This window comes from Gossypium raimondii, chromosome 4 (genome assembly GCF_025698545.1).
Source record: "Gossypium raimondii isolate GPD5lz chromosome 4, ASM2569854v1, whole genome shotgun sequence".
NCBI lineage: Eukaryota > Viridiplantae > Streptophyta > Magnoliopsida > Malvales > Malvaceae > Gossypium > Gossypium raimondii.
Window position 1 is genome coordinate 4,741,563 of NC_068568.1, and position 15,204 is coordinate 4,756,766.

General features: G+C 31.4%; 2 protein-coding genes and 3 non-coding genes across 6 annotated transcripts; 1 reads left to right on the forward strand and 4 right to left on the reverse strand.

Annotated features, from left to right (window-relative positions):
* Positions 1-358: 358 nt before the first annotated feature.
* On the reverse strand, positions 359-431 carry TRNAE-CUC (transfer RNA glutamic acid (anticodon CUC)). The gene has a single exon. It is a non-coding gene; the product is annotated as a tRNA-Glu (tRNA).
* Positions 432-2,379: 1,948 nt separating this feature from the next.
* On the reverse strand, positions 2,380-2,452 carry TRNAE-CUC (transfer RNA glutamic acid (anticodon CUC)). The gene has a single exon. It is a non-coding gene; the product is annotated as a tRNA-Glu (tRNA).
* A 2,629-nt stretch (positions 2,453-5,081) lies between these two features.
* On the reverse strand, positions 5,082-8,253 carry LOC105780211 (receptor-like protein 56). Of its 2 annotated transcripts, XM_052629299.1 has the most exons (3): positions 7,348-8,253; positions 6,943-7,269; positions 5,082-6,868 (listed from the first exon to the last, which is right to left on the reverse strand). In XM_052629299.1, exons 2-3 carry the CDS (start codon positions 7,265-7,267, stop codon positions 5,082-5,084), a joined length of 2,112 nt encoding a protein of 703 aa, XP_052485259.1. In that variant the 5' UTR covers positions 7,268-7,269; positions 7,348-8,253. The 2 variants fall into 2 exon arrangements, with proteins under 2 accessions (XP_052485259.1, XP_012459861.1); XM_012604407.2 differs by having other exon boundaries at positions 6,943-8,253.
* LOC105780212 (receptor-like protein 47) lies at positions 7,135-12,854 on the forward strand. The gene is made up of 3 exons (XM_012604409.2): positions 7,135-7,259; positions 9,820-10,830; positions 10,915-12,854. The coding sequence occupies exons 2-3, from the start codon at positions 10,470-10,472 to the stop codon at positions 12,654-12,656; spliced, it is 2,103 nt and encodes a 700-aa protein (XP_012459863.1). The 5' UTR covers positions 7,135-7,259; positions 9,820-10,469; the 3' UTR covers positions 12,657-12,854.
* TRNAE-CUC (transfer RNA glutamic acid (anticodon CUC)) lies at positions 8,167-8,239 on the reverse strand. Its single transcript has one exon. It is a non-coding gene; the product is annotated as a tRNA-Glu (tRNA).
* Positions 12,855-15,204: the final 2,350 nt, after the last annotated feature.

A 15,204-nucleotide genomic window follows, 5' to 3' on the forward strand; every position in this document is an offset into this window, starting at 1 on the left:
CATTGCAGACAGGGAATTTGGAATTGTGAGATGTATTAAAGTTTGGTTTATTATGTTCAAAAGGAAACCCTGTTTGCTTAATTCCAAACACCACTAGGCAATAACAATATAAAATTTGGACTATCTATTTCTTTATAAATAATTGCTTTTACACATATAATAAGAAAACAAAACTAACCCACTCTTATCACATAAATTTATTTTCCTTTTCTGAAAAAAATAAATAAAAGTTTATGTGGATGTTTCAAACAAACTCTATTTCAAATGGCATTGTATTCAAAGGCAAAAAAAGAGAGCCAGACAAAGGCCAAAGTAAAAATAAAAAATAAACAAACAGATCGCAGAAAGGAAAATTTAATTCCGTTGCCGGGACTTGAACCCGGGTCTCTCGGGTGAGAGCCGAGTATCCTAACCACCTAGACTACAACGGATCTTGAGAAGCGTGGATGCTTTAATATATATAACCAAAGGACAACATACTTTCACCTCTTTTCTAGATTAATAGAACATTGTATATTTGAACGGTTTCAACCTTAAAAATCGTAATTTTTCATGAATTTCATTATTTTGACTTGATTTGATTATTAATAGAGACGATTTTGACTCTCGAATTTAATAATTATATTTATTTTGATACCTATATTTTTTTGTTTATTTTAGTATTGAATTTGATAATTAAGTTTATTTTGGTCACTAGAAAATATAAAAGTTTGATGAAGTAGCACAATTTTAAGGTGTCACATTCAGTGTTTTAATAATTAAACTAGTGATTAAACAAGTCAAACCACTAGCTTTTTATTCAACCAGTTCAACCGTCAAATCAATAATAATTAAATAATTAATTAAAATTTCATAAAAATATAAAACAAAATAAACAAGTTTAATATGTTCAACTATCAATTTTTGTCTCAATTTTCGATTTTTTATCAATTTCAAGTAGTTTCCAAGTCAGTCGGTTCAATCATTTTGTTCGAACGGTTGTATCGATCAATTCTTTGCCCATCCGATTTGGTCCAATTTCAGTAACACTAGCCACATAATTAAATCTTGACAAAATCCAAACCTAGGGACTAAAATGAATCTAATTGTCAAGTTTAAAGACCAACGTAAACAAAAAATATATATATATAAGTACCAAAGTGAATCTAATCACCAAGCTCGGATATAAAACATTTTATTATCCCTTTTAAGTATTTCATATTATAAAAAATATTTTTAAAATATTTTTAATTGATTTGTCTTAGGCATATCTATATGCATTAGTATAAATATTTTATCAATAAATAGGAATTAATTGTGCATTGCATTTTTTTTTAATAATCTCATTATAGGTTCTAATCATATCCACTCTTTTTGATATAATGCCTAAAACTACTCATAGCTCCTCTCCAACCTATATAAAAGGAGGATAATGCACTTCAACGCACTCGAACCCATGTCCTCCTACATTGACAACAATATTAATGCCAATCGTTCTAAGACTCAATCGACAAAACTAAAGTCATTTCTTCTAATAAAAATATTTAATTTCCTTCAACTATTCGCTTAAATTAATTGCCTATAATTTATTGCACAAATACATTGTTTGATTAAATGTAAAAGCTTTGTTAGCAAATACAAAACTAAAAACGTAAAATTATATATATAACTTTATATATTACATGAATAGGTGTTTTTGAATAATTTTATGACTTTATAAATATTAATTTTGAATAAATATTTATTTAATTTAAGAACGTATTGTTTGTGAAAGTTTATGAGTGACTTCAAATATCTACAAAAACATTATTATAAAATTATAAATATAATTTGTAATTTTTCATGCACTTAATATTTACATAATTTATGGTCCACCACTATGGGTAGAAAACTTATGTAACAAATATAATATTTTTTTCCAAATGGATGCATCAAAATATAGTAAATTTGAAAATTTCTACCATTTTTCAGTTTCTTTTAAACAATAAAAAATGTTAAAATGTGCCTATAGTCCTTGTACTTTTGGAAAATTAGAATTTAGTTTTTTGCTTTTCAGATTTCAAAATTCAAGTTCAATTGTTAACATTGTTAATTATTTTGTTAAATTTTTTTCGTGACATTTTGAAAAAAAAGCTACTCACTTGGTAACTATATAATTAAAAATATTATTAACTTGAATTTAACAAAAAAAAATTTAATGGTATTAAAAGCTGAACCTGAATTTTGAAATATGAAAAGTAGAGGACTAAATTCCTTGAAAATACAAGTACAAGGACTAAAATTTTAATTTCTGAAAAGTACAAGGACAATAGGCATATTTTAACTTAAAAGAAATGGAAACATCAACAAACTAACCGAGCAGAAAAGCCCAAAGGGCTCAAAAGGGTCCAAAATTAAAACTTCCGTTGCCGGGACTTGAACCCGGGTCTCTCGGGTGAGAGCCGAGTATCCTAACCACCTAGACTACAACGGAATATGTTCGATGTGCCTATATTTAGGTTTTTGACATAAATATAAGAACCAGCATATTTTCAACTCTTTTCTAAACTAATATTTTTGACATCAATCTTAAAAGATTTACATATATTTATATTTAATTATTTTTATGTGATTCATTACATTTTAAAATATTTTCTATAATATATATACTTTGTTTACTTCTTGAATTTGGTTTCTATTTTATACATCTAATTGACTTAATAACATATTTATTTACTTTTCATAAAAGTTTAATTTTAATTATAACCAATTATTTGGATTTATATTTAATAACTTTAAATTACTTTATAAGGATAAATATTAAAATTATGCATAAACTTCAAAATGTGTAATGTGAATTTTTATTTGGTGTATTTGTATATATGACATTTTAATTTTGACTCAATTTTATAAATTATTAAAAGGACATTTGGAGCTTTCTACGTTTTGATTAAAATCTCAAAAAATTAATAATTTACATAATTACTCTTATTAAAAAATTTAATATTCATGAACTTTAATGTTTCACAATAATATTTGTTAGTAACAAATATTTGCATTAAATAATTCATAATAATATTTTAATTATAGTCCTTTTAAATTATGAATTTAATTTTTAATTTTAATTGACAACAAAATTATTTCAAATTGTCTTACATGTAATATCTAAATACATTTAGATATATATATTTAAAATTATCCATACATATATAAAATATGTTAAAATATAATGCATTATTTATTATTCATAAAAATTAATAATTAAAAATGTTAATTTTGTCTTGCACAAATAATTTTCCCAGTATCTCGTAAGGATTACATTGTTAGATTTATGAAAATAGATTCCAATAAAAGTAAAATAAAATTTTAAATACCAAACATTGAAACTACATTTCGATTGATTATATTCTTAAGAAAGTGATAATTTTCCATCCTAAAGACGTAGCACCATTTCTTGTATATACAAATATACTCGTGCATTGCGCGAACAATATTTTATGAAAACATTATGAATTTATTTATATAAATGTCTACATAATCTAAGATAAATAAAATAAAGAAATGGAACTTTAATTTCAAAACTTTCACAAAATGTTGAGGTCATTACTATACTTAAACTATTTATTTCTATTCATTTTTATATGTATCAAAACCATAAAATAAAATTAAATAAAAACTTATTTTAAGCCATCAACTTGCTTCAAATAAAAATATGAACTAACTAATAGCAAGAAGTTAAAATAAATATTTTTATTAAAAATATGATTTTGATTTTCATACTTCTATATTTATATTATATTTGAATTTAGACCTTAGACATTTGTTTAAACCAAAAATTTACCTCAATTAAAAATTAATGGAGAGAAGAGGAGAAGGATAAGGGATTAGCATCTTAGGATTTGTTTGTAGAGGAGAGTCCCTTGTGAAAATTTTTGGATATTTTTCTCTCGAGGAGAGTGTACTTGTTAGTAACAGATGACTTAATAGAGGATTCGATCGGACTGTTAAGGACGAACTATCCCTCCTATGAAAGGATATGAGCCATGGCGGTAGTCGATCACTAAGTGGCAATTTGGACAGTACAAGATTGGGGTCGCTTGTGGGTCTCTCCAGTTGATCCTCGTGTTGCCACATACCTCAATCAAGGTAGGGGTAACAAATAATAAAAGAAAAATAAATTATAAAAGAAAAATGTAGAGTAAACTATATTGCAAGACACCAACTATGCTTAAGTATTTTTTTCTGCTCACCCAACTTTTAAAACTTTCAAAATGGTAATTTAACTAATCGGGTTTGCTTTTTTTTTTTTGTCAAATTTCCTTAATTGCCGTTAAGTGTTTGACCAAAGAATGAAGTGACAATTCAAAATATTGATATAATAAATTAGGGATAGATATTAAAATTATACATAATTTTTTATGCAATGTGCAATGCCAGACATAAACTTTGATTTTATGTAATTTTATGCATGAAATTTTAATTTGATTAAATTTTCAAAATCATTAACAATATTATCGAATTAGCATCATTTTACATTGATATATTACATACACAAATAATTTTAATTAATTTATATACATAATCAATTTCTGTTTCCTTTTCACCAATCCATATAATCGATGAATCAAAGCCACTGTATTTGAAATTGAAGCCAAGTTATGTTTTTCTATTTAAAAATATAGTTGAATCATTATTTTCTTAGAAATTCCAATTAAAATTTGTCAACATAGCATTTTTACTTTTGTCAATCGTAAGTTACGTCATGAGGACAATCTAACTAACATGTTAAATTGATAAATGTTGATGGAAAATACTTATAATCATAATGATTAGACTGAGATTTTTAAATCAATAAATTAGGAGACTTAATTTTAACCTTTTAAGCATAAGGATTAAATCTCAATTTTTATCAAATTATAAGGACTAACAATAAATTTTACCAAAAGAAAATAAAAAGGCCAAAAAGGATTCGTTGCCGGAACTTGAACCCGGGTCTCTCGGGTGAGAGCCGAGTATCCTAACCACCCAGACTACAACGGATTTCTGACGCTGTAATACAATAGATGGTTAAACTCCAATTACTTATGCAAAAGTTTATTACATTACAGGTTGCTGCTAAGTGCCTAATTTGAAAAACTTATGTAGAAAAGATGTTCAATCCATCTATCAATGGTGGCAAAGTATTTTCTCCGCCATTTTGTACTGATGTAAAGTGGTGCAATGAAACCCCAGAATCCCAAACTATATGATATAAACACAAATGAATAGAAAATCAAGGGCTTATCAAACACCCCCTCCACTGCTTTCTCACTGGGGTTTTCTTTTCTTCCATCGTCGTCATCTTCATTTCCCGAGCATTTCCTTTGTAGTGGTTCACCGCAAAGTTCTGGGTTGCCTTCGAAGTCGCTTTCAGAGAATGTTGAAAATTGTGTACTAGATGGGATCGATCCTCTGAGGTTGTTGAAGGCTACAGAAAACTTTGAGAGAGTACTCATCTGGGAGATTTCAGGAGGTATATGTCCCGTCAGATTGTTATGGGAAAGATCCAAGCTCTCCAAATTATTGAGTTCTTTGAAAGATGTTGGAATATGGCCCGTTAAATGATTATTTGAGAGGTTCAAAGAATGAAGCTCTGAGAGTTCACCAATTGCTTGTGGAATTGCCCCAACCAATGTGTTAACTGACAAATCAATCCCTGTCATTAGAGTAAGGGGAATCCCCTGGTACAAACGTGAAATACCTTTGGTGGTGAAATCAATAGGGACCCATAAGTTTGCTTGGGTCTTGTTTTTCCATACTAAACTTTTATGGAGGCAAGGAGGAATGTTCCCTGAGAATCTATTGTTTGAGAAATCCAAGAACTGTAACATTTGCATTTCGCATAGTTCCTTGGGAAGGTGTCCTGAAATTTGATTCCCACCCACAAGAAATGCTCCTAATTGCATCAAAACTGATAGACTTGAGATGGTTCCCAAGAGATCATTATGTCTTACATCAATCAGTCTCAGTGACAAACTGTTGGACAAGCAAGCTGGAAATTCCCCCACAAAGTGATTATTGTGAAGCAGCAACCAATGCAATTTTGGCATGTTGCAATTTACAGCAAGCGGCTCACCTTCCAAGCTATTGTTTGAGAGATTCAAGTACCATAATGGTGAATTTTGGGTTAGACCAACAGGGACAGGTCCAGAGAGGCGATTGTTAGACAAGTCTACCCTTTCTAAATGTTTCGAGTCACCTACAGAAAGGGGAATATTGCCAGAAAATTGATTGGAGGAGGCATTGAATTCAAACAGCTGAGGGAGAATTAGATCAAAGTGTAATGGCAGATGGCCATCAAAGCGATTGTCAGAGATATCTAACGTAGAAAGTGTAGATTGGAAATGTTCAGGGAATTGACCAACAAAGCAATTGCTTCTCAGGCTTAATACAGAAGAAACATTCTGAAGCAGCCAAGTAGGAAAGTTTCCAACCAGCGAGTTACTGGATAAATCTAAGGTTTGCAGGTTATATTGTGTTGAAAGGAACCTAGGAATTCCTTGACCACTCTGATGGTTCAGATTGCAATCAGCCAAAAGCAAATGTTGTACTTGGAAAGAAGGGTGCCAAATTGGATCTTCTGTTTCAACTTCTAAATGGTAATTGTAGGAAAGACCTAGATGTTTGAGGTTGGAAAGGTTTGCAAGGATGGAAAAGGGCACAAAACCTTCGAAAAGGTTATGAGAAAAGTCAATGACTTCAATGTTTTTTGATATATTTGCAAGGATGGAAGTAAGGTTTCCCCGGAACTCGTTCTTCGACAAGTCTAGAGTTCGAACCGATGGCATATTGCCCCAACAAGGTGGTACTTCTTCTTCAATTGAGTTAGTTGAAAGAACCAACCGTTGTAAGTTAGCAAGTTCACATATTGCTGCATGAAAATCAGGGATAGTTTTAAGAAAGTATCAAAAATAGCCACTGATTAAAGGATAGTGAGAAACTTACCTTCAGGATTATCCAGTCCACCAATATTATTCCCTACGAGATGCAATGCTTGCAACTGCTTGAGTTTAGAAAATAAACTCATATCCAGAAACCACTGTTCTTCACTATCTTTATTGATGAAGTAGAAATAAATTTCAATCACTTGAGAGTTTGTGGGGCTACAATGAACACCTTCCCACCTGCAACAATCATCAAAGAATCTGGACCGATATGAATACGCGTAAGAATCACGTCCATAGCCCATAGATTCTGTAATTTCTTGAAGAGCTGTCCTCTCCTCATCCATACAACCATGGTTGAATCCAATGTTGCAACAGGTAATCATCACTATAAACAATAACAGCATACCATTGTAAGTTGAAAAAATGTTCATATTGATGTGCTCAATTAATCTAACAAAATTACCTTACTGTCTGTTTTGTGAAGTTTCAACTCTGTGTTACCTCTTATATTAGACCTAAAAGATAGAAAACTTTGAACCCTGATAGCAAGTTAGAAAATAATAGAATATGAGAGAAAAGGCAAGAGATTTCCCAAAGTCTGAAGTCAAATTCTTTTGTTTATAATAGAAATAAGATGCATCCTTTTTCTAACTTCTTTTACACTTCTCGATTAATATTTTAGATATATATACTTGAGCACTAATTATTGCAGTGTGATATGGCATTAACACATGAATGAGATACAAGCAGGATATGATAGACGTATACAATATTAACCTGTAACTTGTTTTGTTGAAAATGGGAACACAAGTTTGACCAACATGACATTTTCCTTGTCCTGATATTCTTGTCTGTTGTCCCTTCTCTGTTATTTGCTTTAGCACTGAAATTTCCTTAGCCTTGAGATTCTTGGATAATACATAGTAGACTTGCATTTTCCACTGTTGACTGGGACACTGGGTGATGAAAATACAACTGAAAGTTCAATGAAGGAGTAGCAAATTGTTGACTTGGTAAACACCAGGAACTTCAGTCTGAAAGTCAAAACTGTTTTGGTTCATCATAGAAAAAATATGGCATCCTTGTAACTTGTTTTCCACTTTGGTCCGTCCTATACTTTACAGGAAAGATACTATTTTCTTCTAATGGATTTGAAAATTTTTGCCATATTTCAGTTTTTTTTTTTTTTTAATTTTTAAATGAAAAATGGTCAACAAATAGAGCAGATAAAGCCCAAAGGACTACAAAAACTCAAAAACGGTCCAAAGTTAAAAAAAAAAACTTCCGTTGCCGGGACTTGAACCCGGGTCTCTCGGGTGAGAGCCGAGTATCCTAACCACCTAGACTACAACGGATCTTGACTTCCTTGCGTCATTATTATATTTAACACATTCCAAAATGCTATGGAAAAACTATTGAAGTCTATGATGTTAGATACCCCCAAAGTGGCGGAGTGTAGGTAGAATGTTGAAGATTTGATCCCTTCTCCATCGTTTTGGAATTACTGTGGAATGTGTGGGACGGGTGTCTATAATAAGATAAGGATATCCGTGACAAGACGTATTTTTTCATTCTTTTTGATTCGTGGTACGGAGTGATTAGATCTACATGGAGTCTAAAAACCAATAGAATCATGTTTTTAATAAAAGTTTGGATGCTTGAAGAAACGAGTGGTGGTATCCTCCCAAAGGAAACAGGTGGCTATCTTCCTTAAGCGACTACCTCCTATCTAGTCGGTAGCTAAATCAAAAGGCAGAGCTTCTAATGACCTATCGATTCTTCATGGGTAAGCGGCACTCTTCAAGTAGCCTACCTCGTTACCACGTGTCTTAAGTTGGTAGAGGTATAGTCGGTATACAGATCATCCCTTCATTTTTTCATTTGTTTGGTTTATAGAAAATTTATGGAAAATACTTGGTACATTATCAGTGGAGTTTTTAAACTCCATAAGTAGGGCGAGAAGTTGACAAGCGTTGTATAGAAGTATAATAAATTATTAAAATATATATTTAAAAAAAATAGACATATTGGACATAAGATAATCAAAATATTGAATTGGGTGTTACATATTTTAAAATTTTAATTTTTACATCAATGGTATTTCGATTTGATTAATTTTCACTGCATTTAGTTTAGTGAGTATTTGATAGATTGTAATTTTAAATATTAAAAGAATTAAATATTGAATTTTTATTGTTAAATTTTGTAAGTATTGAATTTAAATTAAAATATTAATTGATAAATTAATAAGTATAAGTACTTAATATAATTATGTTATATGATAAAAGTAAATATTAATTTTTAAAAGATTATTTATTTTTAATTTTAATCTTGTTATAAATATAGTAATTTGATTTTTTTAAAACAACTGATAATTTATTTTAATTTTAATAAAATTAAATTGAATTAATATTTTAATATTAATAGTTATCTATCTATATATTTTATTTAATATTTTTTTCTGAAAATTGTATATTAAGTAAAAAGTTAAAATAATTATCAAAGAGATTGAGGAAAATTTTTATTTGCATTTAATAATTTATTAAAGTGTAGATTAAAAGAGTTTAAGTAAATTAAAATCAAAATGTCAGCCGCACGAAAGTTGTTCTTGTTGTTTTGTGCTTTATAAATGGGTTATTTGATTCTAGGTCCCTTGACAATTGAGTTCTTTATGATTTAATCTTTGAGGTTGATTCAGATTCATGCAATTTGGTCCCTAAACCTGTTTATAACCTGTTCAATTCGGTCCTTTGATGATGATTTGATGAGTTCGGTATGTGCTCTAGCATGTTTAGTTCAGACTTAATATATCTTTGAGACCTATCGTATGACTTAATTGATGAATTTTTAGTGTGAGCATGGTTTCTTGATTACTTGATTGAATTTTTAATTGAAAGATGAAGTCTTTAAATCAGAGAAATTTCACTATTATCAGGCCGCAATAGTGGTTTAGTTGCTGAAAATTGAAGCATTTCGGGCTCTCTGGTGATGGAACATGGAGGTACAGAAAAGCGAAACAAAGGTCTATTTTTAGAGTTTAAAGTTTAGTGACTGTTTTGTTATTTTATCAAAGCTCGGCTCATAATATTTATATGCAGATTGATGCCCTGCACTTGACCTCACTTCAGGTGCAGGACAGGTAAATGACTGAGTTTTGCATAACAATTGAGGTGTAAGAAAATAAACAATAAAGCACGTTTTTTATGGATTGGAACTTAAAAACTGTAATATACTAAATTGAACAAATTTAAACATTATAATTTATTATTGAAGGAAATATTGAAAGAAAAATCAATTTAGAGTTGGGAGTCAACAGTATTAGGACCGGAGAGATCTTTTACCAACAATATGGGAGAACAGGCAAGAAATTTCCCAAGTCTGAAAGTCGAATTATTTGGTTTATAAAAGAAAAAAGGATGTTACGTCATACGCACAAGCGAAAGTTCAATGAAAGGGCAGATAAATCAGACAAGAATGGCAAATTGTTGACTTGGTAGTTAGGGTGAAGGAAAAACAACTCTAGTTACTAAATTTCAAGTGGAGAAGTGCCTTCCTGGGATATGTTGAAACAATTCAATTATCATCATGGAGATCACATTTGGGAACAGCACCTTCTTACCGATCTTCTCGCTTCTTCTATGCATCTGCTCTGGTTGCCATGGGTGCATGGATGAAGAAAGGGATGCTCTCCTACAAATTAAAGCTTCAATAAACAGTCCTGAGGGAACTGCTTTCTCAAGCTGGTATGGAGAAGATTGCTGCCAGTGGGAGGGTGTTCAATGCAATGCTTCCACCACACGTGTCAGTAGCATCTTCTTTAACTACCAAAGGGATCCCAGCTTGTTAAAAAATTGGTATCCCAATGCTACCTTATTTGCTCAGTTTAAGGACTTGGAAATCCTTCATCTGCGAGGGAATCAGATTGCGGGATTCACTTCACCTGAAGGTAACCACTGTTGTTTCACTATATAAACTATAATTGGATCAGCCTTTCTTTTTATGTATAATTTCCTAATTTTGTCCTCTGTAGAGCTTCACAGTCTCAAGCGCCTTCAGCAGCTGAATCTCCAAGACAACTCAATAGAAAATGCCTCTCATCTCTGCTGGGGAAAGGGGGCATTACCTTCTCTTTATTACTTAGATTTGTCTGGTAATAACTTGCAAGGGTTTATTCCGGAATGCCTCTGTGACGGCCTGCTCTTGAAGCAACTATTCATGTTTGATAACGATCTCCATGGAAAAATCTCCCCATGCTTGAGTAATATGACTGCACTTCAATATCTGGATCTCTCTAACAATCAATTCAGCGACTCCCTCCCTACCTTTCCATTCCACAACCTACCAAGTATCGACACGCTGATTTTGTCAGGGAATAAATTCAGAGGCAAGTTTTCATTTTCCATTTTCGCCAATTTATCAAAGCTGAGTCACCTTGACATTTCATATAATCCCTACTTAGAACTCGAAACAGAGTCCCGGACTTGCTTCCCGTCTATCAAGCTTATTGAGCTGAGTTTAGCCGGTTGTAACCTACGAAAGTTGCCCCGCTTCCTTTCCTCGCAGAACAGCCTGAAGACCCTAGATCTTTCAGACAATTTGCTTGAGGGAAACATTCCTTCTTGGCTGATGCATAATGCAACTTTACAATTATGGGTTAGAGGCAACAATTTGAGTGGTCCATTCCCTAAGACCTTTGGAAACATAAGCTCACGCCTTACTTCACTAGACATCTCCAATAATGGCTTCTACGGGCCATTACTTGAAGATATTCACTTGATTTTTCCAGAGTTGCTTTATCTAAGTGCTTCTGATAATGGTTTTAATGGCGGCATACCTCCATCATTTGGTAGATTAAAGCGACTTCAATCTCTAGACTTATCTGGCAACAAATTACATGGAGAAATTCAGCACCTTCTGACAAGTAATACGAGTCGCCTTCAATATTTGTACTTGCACGACAACAACTTGAGAGGAGATGCACTTCCCAGAAACTTGAGTTTTTCGAAGCTAGAGGTTATCAATCTTAGGGGAAACTTATTAGATAGCCTACCGTGGAGTTTGTTGCAGTGGCCCGCATTCCCTCAGTTAAGAGTGCTCAGTCTTCACGGTAACCATTTGGAAGGGCAAATACCACACTGGTTGTGCCAGATGAGACATTTGGAAATGTTAGATCTATCGCGAAACAATCTGTCCGGCCATATTCCCGACTGCTTCGACAACATTACTTCTTGGAGTGACTTCTCCCATGGTCACTTCTCCCATGGTCTCTTGTACTTGCCAGGCTTAGATCTGTCGTCCAATAGATTGACTGGTTCAATTCCCGTCCAAATTACACAACTAAAAGCGCTGATCGTGTTGAATCTCTCCCATAACAAGCTCTTTGGTGAACTGTCTCCAGAATTAACAAAACTTACAGGTCTGGAAGCGTTGGATGTCTCCCATAACAAGCTCTTTGGTGAACTATGTCCAGAATTCACAAATCTTACATTTCTGGAAGTATTCAACGTTTCATTCAACAACCTATCAGGCACTATACCAGTAGGATATCAGTTTAGTACATTTGATGCGAGCAGTTACATAGGCAATCCTGGTCTTTGTGGCAATCCACTTTCAAGGAACTGTGGGGTAGCTGTAGAGAATCCACCCAAATCGAATGGCAATGTACTCTTGTCAAATATGGCCACCACCAACCATTTGCTCTTTCCTTGCATTCTTTTTCTACCTGTTGTAAATTTGGTTTATCTAGGGGGTTTGATTAGTACAAGTTTTTAGGTTTGTTTGTAGGTTATGATAGTGTCTGATTGTTGCCATGTTATTAGGGCGGTTTTCATGCTTTTCTGTTTATGTTTCAGAGCGTTGTCAGAGTGTTGTCAGTGGTGCCATGCTGCTTTATATATATATATATATATACAATTGAAGTGAAATCAATGTTTCCTTTTTTTTTTTTTGGTAATCAGAGACTTTATATTTTCCGAGATTATAAGAATGAAATGTAGATTTAGTATTTATATTTTAATTTGAAAATTTTTAGTTTTTATGTTTTCTAAATTTTGAAACTTTAGTCCTGACCACATAATAACTATCAAATCTGTTTGGCTGCATTTTATTATTAGTCTTGTCTTATGAGTAAAGTTAGAGATTTAATTTAATCCATGCTCTCCAGTCGAATCATTTTAGTCTCTATATTTTTGTATTTCAAAATTTTAGTCTTAGTATGAATGACAATCATTAATCTATTAACGAGAATTTAATAGTTGCCATTTAGTCTGGACAAAATTTTAAAATTCAAAATTACAGGAATTGAAAATAATTAAATTAAAGTATAGGTAGTAAATTCACAACTTACTCAAAATACATGGTTTAATATCATAATTTGACCAAATAGTTTAATATATTGTGATCTATAATTTGTTTTTACACATAGAATGGAAAAACAAAACTAGCAACTCTTAGTCACAAAATGGGTGTGCATCAACATTTGATCTTCCATTTAAATGAAGAAGGATCCAAAGGAAAAATTTAGGTTGCCAGGAGAGAAAGTATCCTAACAACCCACATTAGAGCGGATCTTTATAAATATAAATATAGAGAAGAGTGGGTAGAGGTTAATCTTGAACTTCACAATTAACTTCATTTACATATTGTACTCTGTATTTTTTAATTTTTTTAATTTAATAATTAAGTCTATTTTAATCCCTAAATTTGAAATTTTTATAAGTTTCATGTGGCACTCTAAGTTTGAAATATATATATATTTAAATGATGTGATACAATCTTAGAGTGTCATATTCAGTGTTTTAATAACTTAACCCATAGTTGAACAAGTTAGACCACTAATTCTCAATTCAACCAGTTTGACCAATTCGGCCGTCGGACAAATAGTAATTAAATAAATATTTAAAAATTCTTAAAAATCTAAAAAAAAAGTAAAAAGAAATATAAAGCTGAGTTTACTTGGCTTTTTAAATTTTTATGAATTTTTAATTGCTTATTTAATTATTTTTGGTCCAACGGTAAAATCAACCAAACTAGTTGAACCGAGAACTGGTGATCTTACCTGTTCATCCATCAATTTGGTTATTAAACACTGAATATAACATTCTGAGATTGTATCACATCATCTTCTAAAAATTTTTATTTATGAAGTAATGATATGGCACAATCTCAAAGTGTTACATTATCAAACTTTTAGATTTTTTAAAACAAGTTCAAAATTGACCAAAAAAAAAACTACAAGTACTAAAAAGTAAAACTAGTTGTCAAGTTTAATGGTCAATATAAACCTCTTGCCAAATTTATGGTCAAAAGTCTCATTATCCCTTTTTTTTTTCACGGCCATTAACATAATGGGCTTAAAAGAATATTGATTTTCAAGTTCAGGTGTCAAAGTGAATAAAAGAAAAGTTCAGAGACTAATGTGAACCTACTTACCAAGTTCAAGGGCGAAATATTACATTAGCCCTTTATTCTTTTTCTTCCTTTAATAAATTTATTTTATGTTTTATATAATAAAAATCACATCTACAACCATGACTGTTAGGGGTGTGCAAAATTCGGGTAAAACCGAAAAAATTCGGTTAACCGACCGAATTCGGTTAATCGGTCGGTTAACTGAATTTTTTCGGTCGGGGGTCGGTTAATTATTTTTTGATTTTTCGGTTAACGGTTAATTCGGTTCGAAACCGGTCGGTTAACCGAATTTTTTCGGTTAACCGAAAAAATTAATAAATAAAATTATAATATATAAATAGGCCCACTATTCACCTAAACCCAATCTAAACTCAAGTATTCAACCCAACCCAACCCAATCATAAAATTAAATTACAAATAATTTAATAAATAAAAATAAAAATTTAAAACTAAGACTAAAACTAAAGTCTAAAAGTCTAAAAATAATTTAATTATGTAGTGATTCAATTTGGTTAATTTGGTTAATTCGGGTAATTCGGTTAATTCGGATAATTCGGATAATTCGGGTAATTCGGTTAATTCGGTTAATTTTTAACCAAAAATAAAAAAAACATATAATTTTCGGTTAATTCGGTTAACCGACCGAATTAACCGAAAAAATTTCGGTTCGGTTAATTTTTTTGAAAAAAATTTCGGTTCGGTTAAAGATTTTGAAATGTCGGTTAATTCGGTTAATGTTATTTCGGGTCGGTTAACCGAATGAACACCCCTAATGACTGTAACAGATTATCATCTTTATAAAGAATAACATGCCATTTATAAGTAGAGAAATAATGTTGATATTGGTATATGCCCACTTATTCTTACAACAAAAATTCTGCAACTTCTTGTATATTTTCATCATGTTTCA

Excerpts from the sequence above, each read along its gene's own strand:
- LOC105780211 (XM_012604407.2), bottom strand. The coding sequence starts at position 7,315 with ATGAACATTTTTTCAACTTACAATGGTATGCTGTTATTGTTTATAGTG. Across the intron at positions 6,869-6,942 it reads TGGACTGGATAATCCTGAAG|CAATATGTGAACTTGCTAAC; the intron begins GTAAGTTTCTCA and ends ATTTTCATGCAG.
- LOC105780212 (XM_012604409.2), top strand. The coding sequence starts at position 10,470 with ATGGAGATCACATTTGGGAACAGCACCTTCTTACCGATCTTCTCGCTT. Across the intron at positions 10,831-10,914 it reads GGGATTCACTTCACCTGAAG|AGCTTCACAGTCTCAAGCGC; the intron begins GTAACCACTGTT and ends TGTCCTCTGTAG.